This window comes from Bemisia tabaci, chromosome 9, assembly GCF_918797505.1.
Source record: "Bemisia tabaci chromosome 9, PGI_BMITA_v3".
NCBI classification, from domain to species: Eukaryota; Metazoa; Arthropoda; class Insecta; order Hemiptera; family Aleyrodidae; genus Bemisia; species Bemisia tabaci.
In genome coordinates, this window is record NC_092801.1 from 13218280 (window position 1) to 13236348 (window position 18069).

The 18069-nt window shown below is 41.8% G+C and overlaps 2 protein-coding genes across 10 annotated transcripts in view; one reads left to right on the forward strand and one right to left on the reverse strand.

Moving 5' to 3' along the window:
• The window catches only part of LOC140225471 (uncharacterized), a 164043-nt gene that overhangs the window by 85651 nt on the left and 60323 nt on the right, over positions 1–18069 (forward strand). The window lies entirely within an intron of this gene.
• LOC109032110 (protogenin B) overlaps positions 1–18069 on the reverse strand; it is a 272437-nt gene that overhangs the window by 60615 nt on the left and 193753 nt on the right. For both annotated transcript variants that reach the window (XM_072304518.1, XM_072304517.1), the window contains one exon: positions 15217–15313. In XM_072304518.1, coding sequence (XP_072160619.1) covers positions 15217–15313 — 97 coding nt within the window. The remainder of the gene's footprint in view (positions 1–15216; positions 15314–18069) is intronic.

Sequence of the window (18069 nt, forward strand, 5' to 3'; positions counted from 1 at the left end):
CGCCAATAGGGCCTCTCCTTTCCATCTCAAGTCCTCGCCATCATTGCTCTCTGCACCGTGTCGCTCCAGGCCAAATTGTGTGTTTGGTTTCTCTCTAAACTAGACTAATGAAAGGCGCTGTCTCTGTATCACTGAAAGACGAACAAATTAGAAATTACTATACTTTAACTCTCAGAATATGAGAGATTTTTTCGCCTTTCCTCGTTTGTGATTTTTTTTTTCTAATTCAATTTTTTTTTTCTTGACACCTACATTTGAAAAAATTACAGCATTTCCCGCCCCCTAAATTTGCCGCCATGGGCCGGGGCCCATGTGGCCGCCCCCTTAATCCGGCCCTGAGTCGCATGTGCTCATGCATAAACAATCTAATTTAGGACCGGAAATGAGCAAATATTCGAGAAAACTGCAAAACTTCACTACTTTGCGCTGGTAAAACAGGCAAAAACCTTTCAAAAACACCTCAAATAAGGACAAGTTCTCACTACACAGGGTAGATGATTAAGAGTCGATTTGACCATACATGACATTATTCTGAGCTGTTTCAATTTTCGACCAATGTTAGGGGCCAAAATACCCTCCTTAATGGGGCACATCCTTTGGTAATAGCTGATGTGGTTTGGTTCCTTTCTGCTTAACGCGGTCCGACTCACGACCTGCGTTTTTCGATGGCTTGCATCCTTTCCTTCTCTGTCGACACAGAATGCCGGGTGCGAATCAGTGGCGTGGCGTAAATTGAGATATATCGATTGTTCTGCCATTTAAACCTGTGGTAAAGAATCGATTATTAAGGTGTTCGCTGCGAACACCCTGTCTATCGATACTTTTCCATAGGTTTAAATGGCATAACAATCGATACATCGCAATTCACGCCACGCCACTGGTGCGAACGCGAGTCGAAAACCGCAAGTTATTCCCATCTCGCACCGCTACCCCGCTTGATGACTTGCTTAGTGAGCAACTCCGCAAATTACGGTCACGCTCGCGAATTTTCAAAGGCCCACTCCTCGCGACGCGCTCATTACAGCCCACGCTCCAGCCACGGTCCAAGGGTCCAACCCCCGGAGAAAACCCCGATCCCGATCCTCAACGAATGGAGATGTTGCACGTGTGAGGAATTCGCGATTTGACCGTTGATTTTTATGTAAAAATTGGCGAGAAACACGATTGTGCAACTGGTTTTCCCTGAAATCAACTCCCAAGCTCAAAAAAAGCTCTCAAGTTGAGGCCAAAATGGCCAGGGATATCCCACGCTATCCTGAGGGTCCACCTCTACATCAAGACAAACTCTCCATGCAAAGATAGGGAGCAAATACATTGACAGGGCTGCCACCCTATTTGGGGACTCCAAAACTGAAAACACGGCATCACTGCTAATGTATTTTCTCCCTATCTTGGCATGGAGAGTTTGTCTTGATGTAGAGGTGGACTCTCCGGATAGCGTGGGATATCCCCTCCATTTTGGCCTCAACTTGAGAGCTTTTTTTGAGCTTGGGAGTTGATTTCAGAAAAAAACCAGTGAGACCATCGTGTTTCTCGCAAACTTTTACGTAAGAATCAACGGTCAAATCGCAAATTCCTCACACATGCAACATCTCCATCGTCTGTAAGTTTTGGAAAAAATATTCACAAATTTTCCAGTATTTTCTTCTTTATCGAAGGAAATTTGGCAACGTGTGAAGGCTTATAAGACGTTTTTCTTATAAGCATGGGAGTACTGCTCTCTTCGCTATCACGGCAGAACCTACGTCAACTCCTCAGCGCAGCGCCAGACACGGTTCGAAGTGATATCGTGCGAATTCGTTTAAAATTTAATTGATTTATACATGGCGCAGCCTTCGCTATCCACACGAAGAGTGGAAGAAGCGCGCAACGCAATTGAATTAATTGAAATTCCACCTCGGGAGGCGGGGAGGGGGTGGCTAGGGTTCGCTCTTCACCACAGATGTCGTTTTCTGGGAATCGTGGGTAGCATCTAATTGTAAGAGGAAAAGTCATGCTCGATAACTCCTCATACTGCCGTTTTAAGGAAAAATATCGTATGAACATCCGATAGTTGCCGAACACTGGAAAAAAAAAACACATTGGATCTAGAGTCCAGACTCTTGAAAACATCGACAAGAAAAAATACTCTTGATTCCACCGGATTTTTGCTTGAATCAAAACGAAATCCGCTTAAATTAAGAGGCTTGGTTCTTGATTTAAGCTAGATTCTGATTGAATCAAGAGTACTTTTTCTTTTCGATGTTTTTAAGAGTCTGGACTTTGGATCCAATGTGTGTGTGTGTGTGTGTGTGTGTGTTTTTTTCCCCAGTAAATTTTCCCGAATCAGAGTGTCTACTAAAACAGGTTGGCCAAAAATCAGTACTTTTACAGTGCTTTTTCAGTGCATTCCCAAGGAATTCAGTACCACCTCAACAGAAAAATTCAGTACTTTTTCAGTATCTCCAATTGGCGAACTTCGGAAAATTTCAAAAATTTGAATTTCCCGCTCAAATTGTGGCAAAAGTGACAAAAAGATGAAAAAATTCCGGACCTTCTAGCAGAATTCCGCACTATTTCAGTGCTTCCGGACCGCCCTTAAAAAATCAGTACTATTTTAAGATTTTCTGGAAATTCTGGACTTGTACACACCCTGTAAATAAAACATGTATTTTCGAGGAAAGTTACGCATATTTTTCCTTGAAATTGTTAGACGTTCTAGATTAAATCGTGAAGAAAATTGACTGAAAAATTTGAGGAAAAATCTTTACAATTTTCTCAGTAAATTTGGTTTTCCTTGAAGGAAATATAACAACGTCTGAAGGCTCATACGGCGTTTTTCCTCAGCACAGCAGTTATGCCTTCAAATCTCATTTTCTCAGTTTCAAATTGATGTGGGTTGGTTCCTTTATGATGAACTCGGTCCGTTTAAAAGCTTTTAAAATCCCCCAAATTTTGTCACTCTGCGGCGGAATTAGGACGTATCATCGCCTTTCCGGCGTAAGGACGTATCTTGATTTCCACGTGAGCCCTGTATCACATGTAAATCCATGTTTTTATGGCTCATGCGGAAATCCAGATACGTCCTTACGTCAGAGGCTGACTTTTCTCGGGCCGGGCGCGTTTTTCGGTCACGTTCACGGCGCAGCGGCAGGATCCGAAATTGAAGTCACGCGCGCGGTGGCGAAATGATTTATTCGACCCCCCCCCCCCTCCCTCCCCCCTAAGGATCAGGGCCCGGATTCCCGCGTTCAGGTATGCCGCGGCGTGCCTTAAAGAAAAACGGCATATGAACATTCGAGAATTGCCAGGTTTCCCCGCGGATAACGCATGTATTTTTGGGGAAAGGTATGCATATATTTACGCTGAAAAATTTCAGAAATTTTAGATTAAATTGCGAACAAAACTTTCTTAAACATTTGCAGAAAAATATTCAAAATTTTCTCAGTAAGTCACGGTGTTAGAAATCTTGATCATAATAATATCCTGCACTGGAAAATAAAGACACGTTGAATCTAGAGTCCAGACTCTTCAAAACATCGACAAGAAAAAATACTCTTGATTCAATCGGATGTTTGCTTAAATCAAGAACCAAGTCTCTTAATTTGAGCGGATTTCCTTTTGATTTAAGCTTAAATCTGATTGAATCAAGAGTCCGTTTTCTTCTGAATGTTTTCAAGAGTCTGGACTCTAGATCCAATGTGTTTTTTGTTTTTTTTTCGAGTGTGATGAATATCCGAAGTTTTCCTCTACCTCCCCGGGTTTACTTGAGAGACACTGTACAACAATTCGTCGCTTCCAGAAGAAGCGTTACCACATTTCAAGGTTGCAAAATGGACTTAAAATTTCAATTTTTTGCAAGAATATACCGGCACGATTTTTGTCCAAAATTTGTCTGATTTTTCTACGTTCATTCGTCTAGGAAACGAGGAAAGGCATCCAAGTTGGGATCTCATTTTAATCAACCCATTTGAGTTAATTAACTCGGTTCGTCCTCAAAATGTGAACAAATGTTTACACGGTACATTTTCCTCGTTCTTGTGCAGTCAGCCAAGTGCACGCGGTCAACCTCCTCTCCGAAATCGGCGTAAATGCAAACACCAGCCCGAGAATTTTTCCAATAGTGCTCGCATTCCCTCCAAACGAGGAAAAAGTCAAATACCATCTTCCGAGGGCGTTGACATGATGATCTCAGGAAATCATACCACTGGAAAAAAAAAAAAAAAAAAAAAAAAAAAAAAAAAAAAAAAAAAACACATTGGATCTAGAGTCCAGACTCTCAAAAATATCGACAGTAAAAAGGACTCTCGATTCAATCAGATTTAAGCTTAAATCAAGAACCAAGCCTCTTAATTTGAGCGGATTCCCTTATGATTTAAGCTTAAATCTGATTGAATCGAGAGTCCTTTTTCTTGTCAATGTTTTCAAGAGGCTGGACTCTAGATCCTATGAGTTTTTTTTTTTTTTTTTTTTTTTTTTTCTGGTGACGGACGTGTGTTCTTTCAATAGCAACCTAAATGAATTTTGTCAAGGCTCCTTTGAAATTTCATCGAATTCAGGAAATAAGTCGACCTTGGTCAGACCCTTACCTTATTCCGGCCAGGAATAACTCTGATTAACTGTTCAGCCGTGCTACAGGGGAAGGTTGCATGAGCCTCCGGACGTTCTCAAACCTTCGACAAACCAAGAATTTTCCGACATATTTGTGAATATTTTTCCTCCGATTTTTCAGAGAATTTTGACCGTGATTTGGACGTATTTATGAACTATCGGCATAGGGTTTGCTTGTAACATAGTTTCTTTTAGCACAAATACGTCCATTTGATCGACAGTGAATGACAATGGAGGTGTTGCATGTGTGAGGAATTTGCGATTTGACTGTTGATTCTTGTGTAAAAGATCGCGAGAAACACGATGGTGCCACTGGTTTTCTCTGAAATCAACTCCCAAGCTCAAAAAAAGCTCTCAAGTTGAGGCCAAAATGGAGGGGATATCCCGCCCTACCCTGAGAGTCCACTTCTACATCAAAACAAACTCTCCATGCAAAGATAGGGAGCAAATACATTGACAGGGCTGCCACTTCATTTGAGGACTCCAAAACTGAAAACACGGCAACCCTGCTAATGTATTTGCGCCCTATCTTTGCATGGAGAGTTTGTTTTGATGTAGAGGTGGACTTTCAGGGTAGGGCGGGATATCCCCTCCATTTTGGCCTCACTTTGAGAGCTTTTTTTTGAGCTTGGGAGATGATTTCAGAGAAAACCAGTGGCACCATCGTGTTTCTCTCAAACTTTTACTTAAGAATCAATGGTCAAATCGCAAATCTCTCACACATGCAACATCTCCATTCTAGGAAGATATTCGTAACTTTCATAGAAAATAAAATTGTTTTGGGGAAGAATTTGGAAACATGAGGCGTTTTTTCTTAGCATGGCAGTGTTGGTCTCCCCTTTAGGTACTTCTTTTCGTTCCCCTCGAAAAGTTGAAAAACCGAATGTATCTCACGTACTGGTGACTTCCGTAGCACGGCAACATAAAATCAACCGTCTCCCACTGCCGAAAACCACGTCCTTAAAAGCTCTGAGACACGTGCATACGACTGCGAACTAAACCACCAAGCTGCGGGAAAACATCGTAAACCAACTCAGATGTTGCTACACATCTGATAATAAATAATTTATTTTTGTCAAAATTTATGTATTTTTATCCTTGAAATTTTCGGAGGCACCAGATCCAATCGCGTAGGAATTTTTCCGAAAAATTCAAAAAGAGAAGTTCATAAGTTGTCCGGAAAATCCGCTCTTGAACAGGAGAAAATCGGCAGCGCTCGAATGTCCATACCATGTTTTGAGCGAGCACGGCCGCGGATCTACTCTGCCTTGCTAAGGAAGAAAGCCGCATGAACATTCGAGAGTTGCCAAATTTCCTTTGATAAAATGTTCATTTTTGAGGAAAGCTATGGATGTTTTTCCTTGAAATTTTCAGGAACTTTGGGTGAAATTGCGAACAAAATTATCTGAAAAATCGGGAGGAAAATGTTCATAAATTTACCAGGAAATTCGTGTTTTATCAGGGGAAATTTGGCAACGCCTGAAGGCAAAATACGGCGTTCTTCCTTAGCACGGCAGTACAGTCCCGGGACTTTGCTGCCGTACTAAGGATGAACACCGTATGAGCCTTGCGACGCTACCAAATTTTCCTCGACGAAAGACGAATTTTCCGGGAAACCTACGAACATTTTTCTCCTAATTTTTCACAGAATTGCACCTGCAATTTTATCTAAATTACCTGAAAATTCAAACGAGAAATACTCGTAACTTCCCTCAAAAATAAATATTTTATCGCTGAAAATGTGGCGACTTTCAAAGGTGCATACAGCGTTTTCCCTTAGCACGGTAGTCCGGAGGCCCGAAATTTTTCTCCGAGTCTCGAGTCGTAAAACTTACGTCACTTTTTTTGGATGGGTTCCGAATAAAATTCCACGCTCCTTTGTGCTCCGACAGAGTCGTAAAAGGAGACCTTGGGAGCTCTCTTTTTATTGATCGGACCCGGGAGGGGGGGGGGGGGGAGGAGGGGACCCGGCGCCATCCCCCGAAGAATCTCTCGACGAGCGCGGAATTTTAAAAATCGCCCGCCGAAATCGTGACCGTCCGTCACGAGTCCGTTCCTCGGAACGTTTAAAAATTTAAAATCCGAAAAAAAAAGGCGAGACGTGAACGCACTTTGCCACGGGATTTTTGGTATTGAAGGGAGGGGGGCCCTCCATGGGCGCTGCGACGCTACGTGGCCCAACCCAGCAGCCGCGCTTCGCGCTAGGGATGCGAATTTTAATCGGTGCGGCAACAAAATCGATTTTTTAACTTTGAGTTACAGTTAAAAAATGTTAACAAAACAACGTTTCTTCAACTGAACTGACTCCAAGTTAAATCCGTAATCCGTACGGTTTTAACTCAAACACAAGAAACCTAAGAAACGACGCTTTCTGTCGAAATAATATCTCGAGAATGTTTTTTTTTTTCTTTTTTTTTTTTTTTTTTTTTTCAGTGTAGAGTCTGCTGTTAAGTTGACTCAATCTCATTTTCAAGTTAAACTGCATTCTGCCGTAAGCTACAACTTCTGGCTCTTACATAAAACAACCTATCTGCATAGGGAAATTAATGGGACATACGTTATTTCTAAAGCAAGCCAGAAATTGTAGTTCATAATTGAAAAATGTGGTCCGGATAAGACCAGAATATTTTTTGTGTAAACGTCTGGGAACCCTCCTGTCAATTCTTCCATAACCGTGGCTTTATTTTCTCATGGTAAAAAAAAAAAAAAAAAAAAAAAAAAAAAAAAAATTATTTTACGCCGATATGATTGCCCGCAGTTAATTAGAGCGCTTAGAAAGTAAGGAGCCAAGACACTACTACCCGATAGTCTTCGATTCCATTAGAATGATTAGCTCGGCTCGATCCCGGGTGAAATTATGTTAATGCTCCGATAAAAACGACGCTTTGCGGTTTGCATAGCTGCCAGACTGCCGCGGAAATCCTCGCGACCCCCGTTCCGGATCCGCCGATTTCCTCGCGCGATCCGGTGGCATCGATGCCATCGGTGTAACCGGTTGCTGGTGTTCAACGACCGGCTTCGGATTCACCAGTGGAATCCGTACAGTTGCCGGAATAGGCGAATTCTCGCGATTAAAAAGCATCTGTTTTTTCCCTTCTTCTTTATAAAATTGAATCTCTCAGCAATAACGTGGCGTGCTTTGCGATGTACCGATTGATCTGATATTTATGAAAAAATTAAAAAAGATAGAAAAAAAGGGTGTTGCACGTTGCTTACACCTCAAACTACATCAGTTCTTTTAACCTCATGAGTTCGGTCACATACATGAACCGGGCGCTTGACTTGAAATTTATGTTCGACGAAGCGAATAGTTCGGATGATATAGAACACCACGCACCATGTTTTCCCTCGTTTTGTGGCTATGGAATTTTATTTTCTTGGAAAGGGAAATAGTTGCATCACGTAATTCAGCCCGTCCAACATTCCTACTCTGGCGTTGAAGTTCCTTAGTCAGCCGAGAAGAATTCACGTTCGCCTTCATTTCGTGGATACGCAATTTTACCTACTTGAAAGTCGAAATAGTTGTATCACCGGTTTCGTTCCATTCAACTTTTCTACTCTGCGTTGAAATCTCTGAGTCGTCGGAAAAGAGGCCAAGCTCTTTTTCATTATTAGAGATTAAGGATATGTGAGAAAGTGTTTTTGCTTTGTAACCGGATCTGTGAAAAGGGACATCATCTCCCGGAAGAAAATATCCGAATCTTTGAGCTTCGCGCGAAGAATGATCGCGGAAAGCGCCTGCAAAACTGTAGGGATACTTCAAGCATAGCGCCATCTCCCCGAGACGGATACGCTATTTGGAAATGTTGTGCCCATCCACAATTTCGGAAGGTGTGCGCAAACATTGAGCGCATTTCGATTAAAAAGTAGTCAATTTTATAACGTCAAGGTTATAGTTATAGGTTATAGTATATTATTCAAGGTTATAGTCTACGCAATTTTCCCACTGCCTACGCAGTTCGTAAACGATCGATCGTTCGTTGGTTCATGAACATTTTGCACCCCTAAATTTTAACAGTTCGGCTACGGATTCACCTTCTAGGAAAATGAATTAAAAAACGGGGAACACTATAGGAGCACTGCTGCTGATGGGTTGGAATCAAAACTTCCTCCGAAGGGAATTTCATCCTGGGTTTACGCCGGTTTCTACAGTCACATCAATTCAGAGTTGCCACAGAATTTGGGAAATGAAATTTCCTGACAAATCCCTGATTTCCCGGATACATTTTTTAAAGATTCCCTGACAATTGAAAACATGCCAGATGGTTTAAAAGACATAATTCGGAATAGTTTTCAGGAGAAATTCGTTGTTCGGAACACTAAAACCCATTCTCGAAAGCAAATGAAGTTGACTTATCAATTTTCCCCTGATACTTACGTCATTTTCCTTGACATTTCCAGGTTTCCTCTGCCTGTAGAAACCCTGTATCATACTTGGTCGCAAAAATTCGCCTACTCTTTAAATAAAAAAATTCACAAATAACGTCATTCTAAGCGCGAAGGTGGCTATTGGTGATGAGAGCCTGGCAACTAAGCAGCCCATTCCGAAACCAGCGAGCCGATGTTGCTTAATCAGGCTTATGCATCCTAAAAATACACAGGAATTGACTTTTTATCAGTTGTTTTTCTCAACGACACGGCAACTATGCTGCATCAGCGTGCCTGAATGGAGAAGAAAACTGCCCATTCTCGCGGACTGCTCAATTAAAACGAGTGAACTTTACCATTCGTTGAAGCGATCGTTGAGTCAGCGTTGTCAAACTGATTAGAGCTGCGTCAATTTTGCTTTTCTCGCATTAAACGCAACTCAAAGTCGCACAATTTTCACTCGTGCATAGAATCTTTACTGGGAAACTTTTCAGAATTCTTCGCTAGGAATTCCACTGATTTTTCTTCTATTCACACTAAAAAATTAGCGAAATCCTTGTTGAAGATATTGCACAGCCATATCCTGGTGAATCATTATTTTTAGAATCAATTTTGCAACCATGGGATGGAGTTTCACTGGTTATACCTATAATGCGGCACTAGACAAGAAAATTGATGATTTCTCATCGAAAGAGCCTCCCGAAAACATATCCTGCTTCTACACCTTTTCTAGGAACATAGACAATTTATCGATGAGTTATTTTCATTTTTCCCTCTGCAGATGGGTTTTTCTAAGAACGAGCCAGAAATTGTAGTTCCTTATTGCAAAATGAAATCCACTTGGACTAAATTTTGCCATTAGGAACTACCATTTCTGACTCATCCGTAAAAGCACTTATGTGCATTGGAAAACCAACGGCACGTACGTTTTTTCGAAACTAAGCCAGGAATTATAGTTCCAAATTGCAAAATGTGGTCCAATTAGAAGGTGAGACCGGTTCAACTTAGACTCTTCATACGAGTCCAACTGAACTACATTTTGAAATCAGGAGCTACTATTCTTAGCTCATCCATGAAATCACCTACCTGCAAATCAGAGCTCATGGCCCTTATGTCGTTTGTGAAATGAGCCTGAAATAGTAGTGGCAAAAAGTAGTCGGATTTGACTATATTTCGATTCCTCGGACTCGGGAGTAACTCTAAAATCGGTATAAATTACTTTAATTCGTGTTTTTCTGGACGAAAGAATGTATGTAACTACATTGCGGTCAGCCAGTCGACCACTTCCATTTGCCTAGAGTCCCTTTATACTGAGAGTCAAGACAACACCCCCTCATGGAGCCACAAACGGGAATAAAGATTACAGAAATTGAACGTTTTTCGTAATCTTTGATCGGCCCATTCTCAAACTCCTTTCTCCGTTCCTTCTCTCATTCCGTTTGTTCCTTGCCGAACCCGTAATTCCCTGGTCCATTCCAGATTATAATCTTTGCAATCGGTGAAAATTTAATCTTTATTCCCGTTTGTGACACTGTGAAGGCCTAAAATACGGGAACCAATCAGAAATGGATTCACACTGTCTTGACTCTCAGTATAAAGGGACTCTACAATCTACATTTGCCTCGCTTGCGGCCCGGACCTGGCGCTAAGCGCTCAGTGAAGACATGTTTCCTATCCTGCTTTCGCGATTTTCGGCTTGGCGGCCGGTCCGGTCGGCAGCGCGGCGATCCGATCCGCGATTCGCGAATATTTTCGCAACCCCCTCGCCCTCGCCCCTGCCCGGGGTGTCCTTTACGCCCTTCTCTTCTCTATCCTTGACTCGCCGTTTATGTAATCCCCTCCCTCCTCCCTCAGTTTCGGACTTTTCGCGTTTCTTTGTTTCGCGATCGCGTAGGTTTTTCTCATTCCCCGCGCGCCGCGTCGTCCAGGATCGCATCGGTCCGCTGATTTAATTAGCTTGATTTTTATTTGTCTAAATACCTGGGCTCCGCCAGGCGGTGCACAGTGGATCGAGTCATTAGGAAACAGTGTTCGAAACTCACCTTTGAGTTTCAGGAGCCATGTGGCGCATCAAGTATGATTTTCAGGGGCCATTGAAGATTTTTTAGGAGCCAAATTGACTTTTTATTCTAGTGAAATCTAATCTGTGTAACTAGTGTAAACTACCAAATTTTATTTTATTTAGTCCAAAACCTCAGTAAAACTGGTTACTTTTGCATAGTTACAAGCTATGCTTTAAAAAGTGTCTAATATTTAAAATTATTAAATTCTTATTTATTTCTATACTGAAACATTGAAGATTTTTAAGGGGCCAGATTGACTTCTTGTCTATATGTCACGGCGCATTCTGTGGAAAGATAGACGCAAGATGTTTCAGTTACAAAACTTGGGGGAAATTTCGAAATATCACCAAACAGCAAAATGGGGATTTTTTTCGGGCAATTTTTAGGGGCCACGTTGGCGCAGAGCCTTCATTTTTTAGGCGCCATGACCGATTTCTTAGGCGCATTTGGCGCTTTGGTGCCTGTGAAATTCGGATACTGCTAGGAAAGGTCCGACAAATGTTGGAAACTTTAAACACTTACAGGTCCGTTTATACAAAACTTCGAGGTTTTAGAAGTGGTTCCATTGGTTTCCTCGTGAAATTTTTTCCCAAAGCACCCCTTGAAATTTCAAATGTGACGAAATAAACGTCCAAATTTGCAGTTATAATAAAATTCATGTCCGACTTCTCTAATTGTCTCGATCTACCGTGCGGGCGTGCGGCAGTCAAATCGCTATCTCCTCTAATTTCCCAATGATGTTTCTCAAAACGAAACGTGAGGAGGTAGGGATTTGACTACCGCAGTACGGCACTTCCACCATTTTCCCGCCATTGCGGCGCGTTTAAATTTCCTTCGAGTCTCGGAACTTTTTAAAATCGGGCTTGTCCAGGAATCAGCTCCAAAAATACGCAATAAATCACCACGTAATCTGCTCACCGGGGACTTTCAGAATATTAAAAAAAACACACGAGGTTTAGTGACCTATTCGGTGTCGGTCTAATGGATGTCGAATCACGATAAACACGCAATAACCAACGGACCGTACCGTACATTCTCCGAGAATCAAGACGTCAGAGGAAAGAAGGTGAAAAAGAGTTATCGAACTCATCATTTTCGTTGTCCATCTGACGTAAGAGCTTACCTTGATTGCCACACGAGCCCTGCTCTCCGTAAGGCTCTACGCTTTCCAGGTCTCATGTGAGAATAGAGCTTACATCACAAGAGCGACGACGATTTTGGGCACGAATCCTGCGCGTGCTGAGTAAAAACGCCATAGGAGCATTCGAATGTTGCTAAATTTCCTCTCAGAAAATATTTATTTTACAGGGTTGCCACAAAATTTAGAAAATCAAATTAACAGACATTTCCCTGATTTCCCTGACACTTTCGAGTGAGATTCCCTGACAATTGAGGATAAACCTCATGGCCAAAAAACATAATTTGAAATCGTTTCCAGGCAAAATGTGTTGTACTTAACGTCAAATCCACTCAAGAAAGCTATTAAAAACTTTTCCCCGACACCTTCGTAATTTTCCCTGACTTTTAAAAATTCCCTGACATTTCCCAATTTGTCCAATATTCCCTGACTGTAGCAACCCTAATTTTAAAAAAAAGAAAAAAAGTTATGAATATTTTCCCTTGAAATTTCAAGACTTTTTAGATCAAACCGCGAACGAAATCCTCCGAAAAATTGGAGGAGAAATATTCACAAATTCCTCTGAAAATTCGAGATTTGTCGGAGGAAATTTGGCAACGCCTGATCGCTTATACGGCGTTCTTCCTCAACACGGATTCGGCAGAATCGTGTTCAGGCGACTGGTCGAAGCACCACGCGCGCTCACTTCACTCGTGCTGAGTAAAAACGCTATACGAGCATTCGAATGTTGCCAAATTTCTTCTCAGAAAATATTTATTTTAAAAAAAGTCATGAATATTTTCCCTTTGAATTTTAAGACTTTTTAGATCGAACTAGAGATGAGATCTTCCGAAAAATCGGATGGGAAATATACACAGATGTTGCATGTGTGAGGGATTTTCGATTTGACCATTCAGTCTTATGTAAAAGTTCGCGAGGAACACGATGGTGCCACTGGTTTTCTCTGAAATCATCTCCCAAGCTCAAAAAAAGCTCTCAACTTGAGGCCAAAATGGAGGGGATATCCCACGCTACCCTGAGAGTCCACCTCTACATCAAAACAAACTCTCCATGCAAAGATAGGGAGCAAATACATTAGCAGGATTGCCACTTTCTTTGGAGACTCCAAAACTGAAAACACGGCATCACTGCTAATGTATTTGCTCCCTATCTTTGCATGGAGAGTTAGTTTGTTTTAATGGAGAGATGGACTCTCAGGGTAGGGTGGGATATCCCCTCTATTTTGGCCTCAACTTGAGAGCTTTTTTTGAGCTTGGGAGTTGATTTCAGAGAAAACCAGTGGCACCATCGTGTTTCTCGCGAACTTTTACATATAAATCAATGGTCAAATCGCAAATTCCTCGCACAAGCAACATCTTCGATGAGATCTCCCGAAAAATCGGATGGGAAATATTAACAAGTTTTCCTGAAAATTCGAGATTTGTCGGAGGAAATTTCGCAACGCACGATGGCTCATACGGCGTTCTTCCTCGGCACGGCAGGATCGTGTTCGTGTTCGGGCGATTGGTCGAAGCATCACGCGCGCTCACTTCGCACGAACGCAAAAAATCGCCGTCGTCACAGCCACAACTCAACTCGCACCACTCGAAGCGAGGAGAGCAGATTGAGTCATTCGCAGCTGCGACCACCGTGACGAAATTCGGGGACGATGTCAATATAGTTGTGGATACTTTTCAGATATTACATCAACGAATCGATCGAAAGAATCGCGTACGTTAGGAAATACCGCCATCCCGCATCCGCCGAAAGGCTCAATTCCGCCGCTCCAATAAGTGAGGGAGTTTCATTTTGCCCCCACGGCTGGATAAATGTTCCAGCGGGCTGATTTTTGAAATCCGTAGACAAAGCTATAGACAAAGAGGACAAATATGATATGAAGGGATACTATTGGTGGAACGCGTGGTTGAAATGGACAAGGGAGGTAGACAATGGACTAACTAACGGCAACCCACGAGACACGAGAGACCCTTTGGTTAGTATAGACTAGAAAAAAAACACATTGGATCTAGAGTCCAGATTCTTGAAAACATTGAAAAGAAAAAGGACTCTTGACTCAATCAGATTTAAACTTAAATCAAAAGGAAATCCGCTCAAATTAAGAGGCTTGGTTCTTGATTCGAGCTTGAATCTGATTGAATCAAGAGTATTTTTTCTTGTCGATGTTTTTAAGAGTCTGGACTCTAGATCCAATGTGGTTTTTTTTCCAGTGTACATCATTTTCTCTCTTGGTATGTGGCAATCACCCATTTCAACCAATAGGATCGCTATATACTCCCGATGTCTTTTTTGTCTACCGCTTTGTCTATCAATTTCAATAATCAGCCTGCAGAGTGAGAATAGAGTTCGCAGAGCACGTGTGAGGGATTTTTGGCTAAAGTACATTTTCTTACGGAAAATTTCCCAAGAGTCAGGGTTGCCACAGACTTTGGAAAATGAAATTCCCTGACATTTCCCTGATTTCCTTGACAAATTTTGGTGAAATTCCCTGAAAATTGAAGATGTGACGGATGGTTAAGAAGGGATAATTGAAAATAGTTTTAAGGCAAAATTTCTTGTTCAAAATCTCAAACCCATTCTAGAAAGTAAATGAAGGTGATTAAACAAATTTTCCCTGACATTTCCCCTGACTGTGGCAACCCTGGAGTCAACGCAGTGCCACTGATTTTCTTTGAAATCAACTCCTAAGTTCAAAAAAGCTAAATTGAGGTCGGAATGGAGAGGGCACGGATAACCCACACTACATTCAGAGTCCACCTCTATATCTCGTCAAACTCTTCAGGCACTGACATACATTAGCAGGGATTCCGGTGTTCTGGGCTTTGACTCTCCGGACAAAATGGTGATCCACTTGATGCACAGGATCCTTATCTGCGCATGGATAGTTTGACCAGATTTAGAGGTGAAATCACAACGTGGAGTGGGATGCTCCCTCCACTACGGTCTGAATTTTGAGAGATTACTTTAAAGCTTAGGATGTGATTTCACAGGGAAATAGTGGACCAAGAGATCCAATTGGATGAATAAAAATAAATCAATAATAAGTAAATTGAGACTTACCAGTGACCCTTACGGTGGCGGGCCTGGACAAGAGTGCCCCAACAGTTGTGTTGACGAGGCAACAGAACGTTCCCACGTCACTCGTCTCACCAAATCCCTGCAAAGAGAAGGGAATTAATCAGTATTTTCACGTCGGTTGGGTTCATTCCTTAATTCAGGGAATCAATCAGTATTTTCATATTAAAATTATCAACTTCGAAACTCACAATTAAACGATCAATCAAGGTAAATTGCAATGGATCAGTTGCGCCGGTCTTAGAATAGATTTGATGTTTGATTCTTGTAAATCAGCTAAAAATCATAAGATTTGTCCAAACAGCAACGTTCTACGTTCAACAGTAACCGAGATATCACGCTTTGAAAAATTCGGTTTGTGACGTCATCCACCGTGGTAATGGCACCCTTGGTTCCTTCCACCTTGCTTTCCTCAGTCAGTGTTCCGCACATTTGCACCAGTTACTCAACGTGAAACTCGGACGAAAGCAAGGTGGAAGAAAGCAAGGGTGCCATTGCCGCGGTGGATGACGTCAAAAACCCGGATTTTCTAAGGGCGATTTCTCGGCTAATATTGAACGAAGAAAGTTGCTGTTTGGACGGGTTTTACTTACATCGTACACATACACGAAGTATGGGAAATTGCAGGTACATTATGTCGGAGAGTGTCCGAATACATGCCTGGCAGGCTAGAAAAATTCAATCATAAAAGGAGAAGGTAGCTAGAGGAATTCTAGCAGAAAAAGAGAAGGCAATTACTACGCTCTTCAAAAATATATCCTTCTATTCAAGAGACAGGGTTCTTTCCCTGAGAAATTAAGTTCCTTCTTGTCTTCTCTCCTCGTCGGAACGTTTCGCCGCACCGCTATATCAATATTGACGCAAAGATGCAACACCAGCACCGCCTCTTTACAGAAACGATGCCTCGTTGACAAACTGCAGAGCTTCATTTTAAAAATACGGAGAAAAAAAAATGTACTTCCAAAGGTAGGTAGAACTATATGTCTTGACATCATATCGAAAAAGGGAATAAAAATGCATACTTTTCAAATGCATGTTTATAATATCCTTTGCTCGTGACAATAATCATAGGTATCAGCTCTTTGGAAAAAAATTCAGACCTTCTTGAGCGTTCAGCCATGACGAGTTGAGGTCAATTCATACAAGAATGATTTCGATGAATATCAAAAACTTTATGCATTAAACTTTGACCTTCCGCGAAAGTTCGCAGGAGTCTGAGCTTTTAAAATACTTTTGAGCCCTTCACGAACAGGAGGGATACTGAACTCTCAAAATTTCATGACTTGACCAACTTAATCTCTACAGGATCAGTATTCCTTCTCTTATCTCAGAGAATACTGGGAAACGCGAGAAATAATAGTTCCTAATTGCAAAACGCAGACCGACTGGCTCTTTAAGGAACGACTGTGCTGCCGTGATGGCGGAGAAAGCAGTAAGTGCAAAAATGAAGTATTGAGAAAACGGGCTTAGGGGTGTCCGACCGGAAACTTTTCTTGAAAGAGGTCTCCATTCTTAGTCAAATCGCCACTAATCATTCAGAAGACTCCTAGAAATCTTTTGGATGGTTGAAAACCGACCGATTTTTTTTCAAGTACATCAAAATGGTATTATTCATTTTCATGTTAGGCAAGACAGCCGTGAGTGCTATCTTCTGCAAGCTTTCGTGGTCGCGTTTTGGACGCAACAAACAGTTTCAGGTTAGAAATTGACATAAGAGGGCGGCACTTCACTTGAAAGCATTGTTTTCATTGACTCTCCGGAGGAATTTTGTCACTTACTGCTGTCCTGCCTGAAACTACGTCATTTTTTTCGCACTTACGGCTTTCTCATATGTTTCCTTTTTAGACAGTTACCTAAGATGAATTTGGCTGTTTCATCTAAAAGAGATCAGGCGAATTTTGAGGGAAACTCGATTTCGACAATGGACCACTAGACAAGGTACGAATTTCAGCAATCTGATACAAGTTTCTTAACCAGAATTTTACTTAAAACACGATTCGCACAACGACAATTACTGAAACCAACTCCTAACGAAGATATTAACGTTTGTATTTCACTTTGTTAACGAGGAATTTGAACTGCCCGCTCACAAGAAACTCAAAGCTCTACGTGAATCAAATCGCGCACTACAACGGTTGCAGCAAGCTTCTCAATCCAGCAATGTTCATTTCCCACCATGTGTTGATCAAACTATCAGCAATTTGCTACAGCTGAGCCAAAGAGTCAAGATTAAGGTTGTCAGATTTTCATATCGCAATGAGTGCCATGGTAACTTTTAGCGCGCGACGTGAATCACGTAGAGCATTGAGTTTTAATGAGCGGGTGGTTTGAATTCACGCATCAGGAATCATTAAATATCTTTGTAAGGAGTTGATTTCGGTAATTTTTGTTGTGCGCATCGTGTTTTGCGTAAAATTTTGGTTAAGAAACATGAGTCAGAATGCTGAAATTCGTACCTTGTCTAGTGGTCTATTTGACCCTTACTATTCTCCTAGCTATCACGGCAGTGTGAGTGTTGCCCTCAGTCAATAAAAAACCCTTCTTCTTTCTTACAACATAGCATAGCATCGACTCAGCTTTGTTATCGAGAACAAACAGGGCGCAATCGGATACATCGCGAGTGAACGTTTTCGTACCGACAATAGTAGCTAATTTCTGGGAACACGAAACAACTCTCTTACAACAATCCTCCGGGGGGAGGTTACTCGAGCCTTTCAGAGAGCTCTCGGCGACATGACAACTCGGGTTGCAGAATCTCCCGAAGACGGAATTGCAAATTAAAAGACGAGTAAAAAAGACGGCGGCGTTGCGAAATCGCCGGGGAAAAATACGGAAAAC